Genomic DNA, 392 nt, shown 5'->3' on the forward strand with positions numbered 1-392 from the left:
CCCCGCCTCGGGCCTAGACCCACCCCCACCCCCCGGGTCTAACCCCGCCTCGGGCCTCACTCCCACCGGGCCTCCCCACCTCGGGCCTACACCCCCCCTCCCGGGCCTAACTCTCACCGAGCCTCCCCGCCTCGGGCCTAACCCCCACCGGGCCTACCGCTTCCGGCCTAACCTCCCCCCGGGCCGCCCCCCGCCCCGCACCGGGAAGCGGCTGTTGTACACCAGGCTCTTAATCCCGCCGTCGCCGCGCTCCAGCCCCTCCAGGACGGCGGCGGCCGCGCTGTAGAGCGCCATGTCCCCGCCGGGCCGCGTGCGACCGCCGCCACTTCCGGCGGTACGACCTCCCGGCCGGTAGGGGGCGAGCGGCGGAGCCGGGGCCTGGGGGGGCCCCT

The 392-nt window shown here is 77.8% G+C and overlaps 1 protein-coding gene across 3 annotated transcripts in view; it reads right to left on the reverse strand.

Moving 5' to 3' along the window:
• Positions 1-312, reverse strand: part of NSUN5 (NOP2/Sun domain family, member 5) — a 4,156-nt gene extending 3,844 nt beyond the window's left edge. For all 3 annotated transcript variants that reach the window (XM_010585944.1, XM_010585945.1, XM_010585943.1), the window contains exon 1: positions 202-312. In XM_010585944.1, the coding sequence (XP_010584246.1) occupies positions 202-294 (93 nt within the window). In that variant the 5' untranslated portion in view covers positions 295-312. The remainder of the gene's footprint in view (positions 1-201) is intronic.
• Positions 313-392: the final 80 nt, after the last annotated feature.

Source organism: Haliaeetus leucocephalus, unplaced genomic scaffold (assembly GCF_000737465.1).
Source record: "Haliaeetus leucocephalus isolate CR32 unplaced genomic scaffold, Haliaeetus_leucocephalus-4.0 Scaffold136, whole genome shotgun sequence".
NCBI classification, from domain to species: Eukaryota; Metazoa; Chordata; class Aves; order Accipitriformes; family Accipitridae; genus Haliaeetus; species Haliaeetus leucocephalus.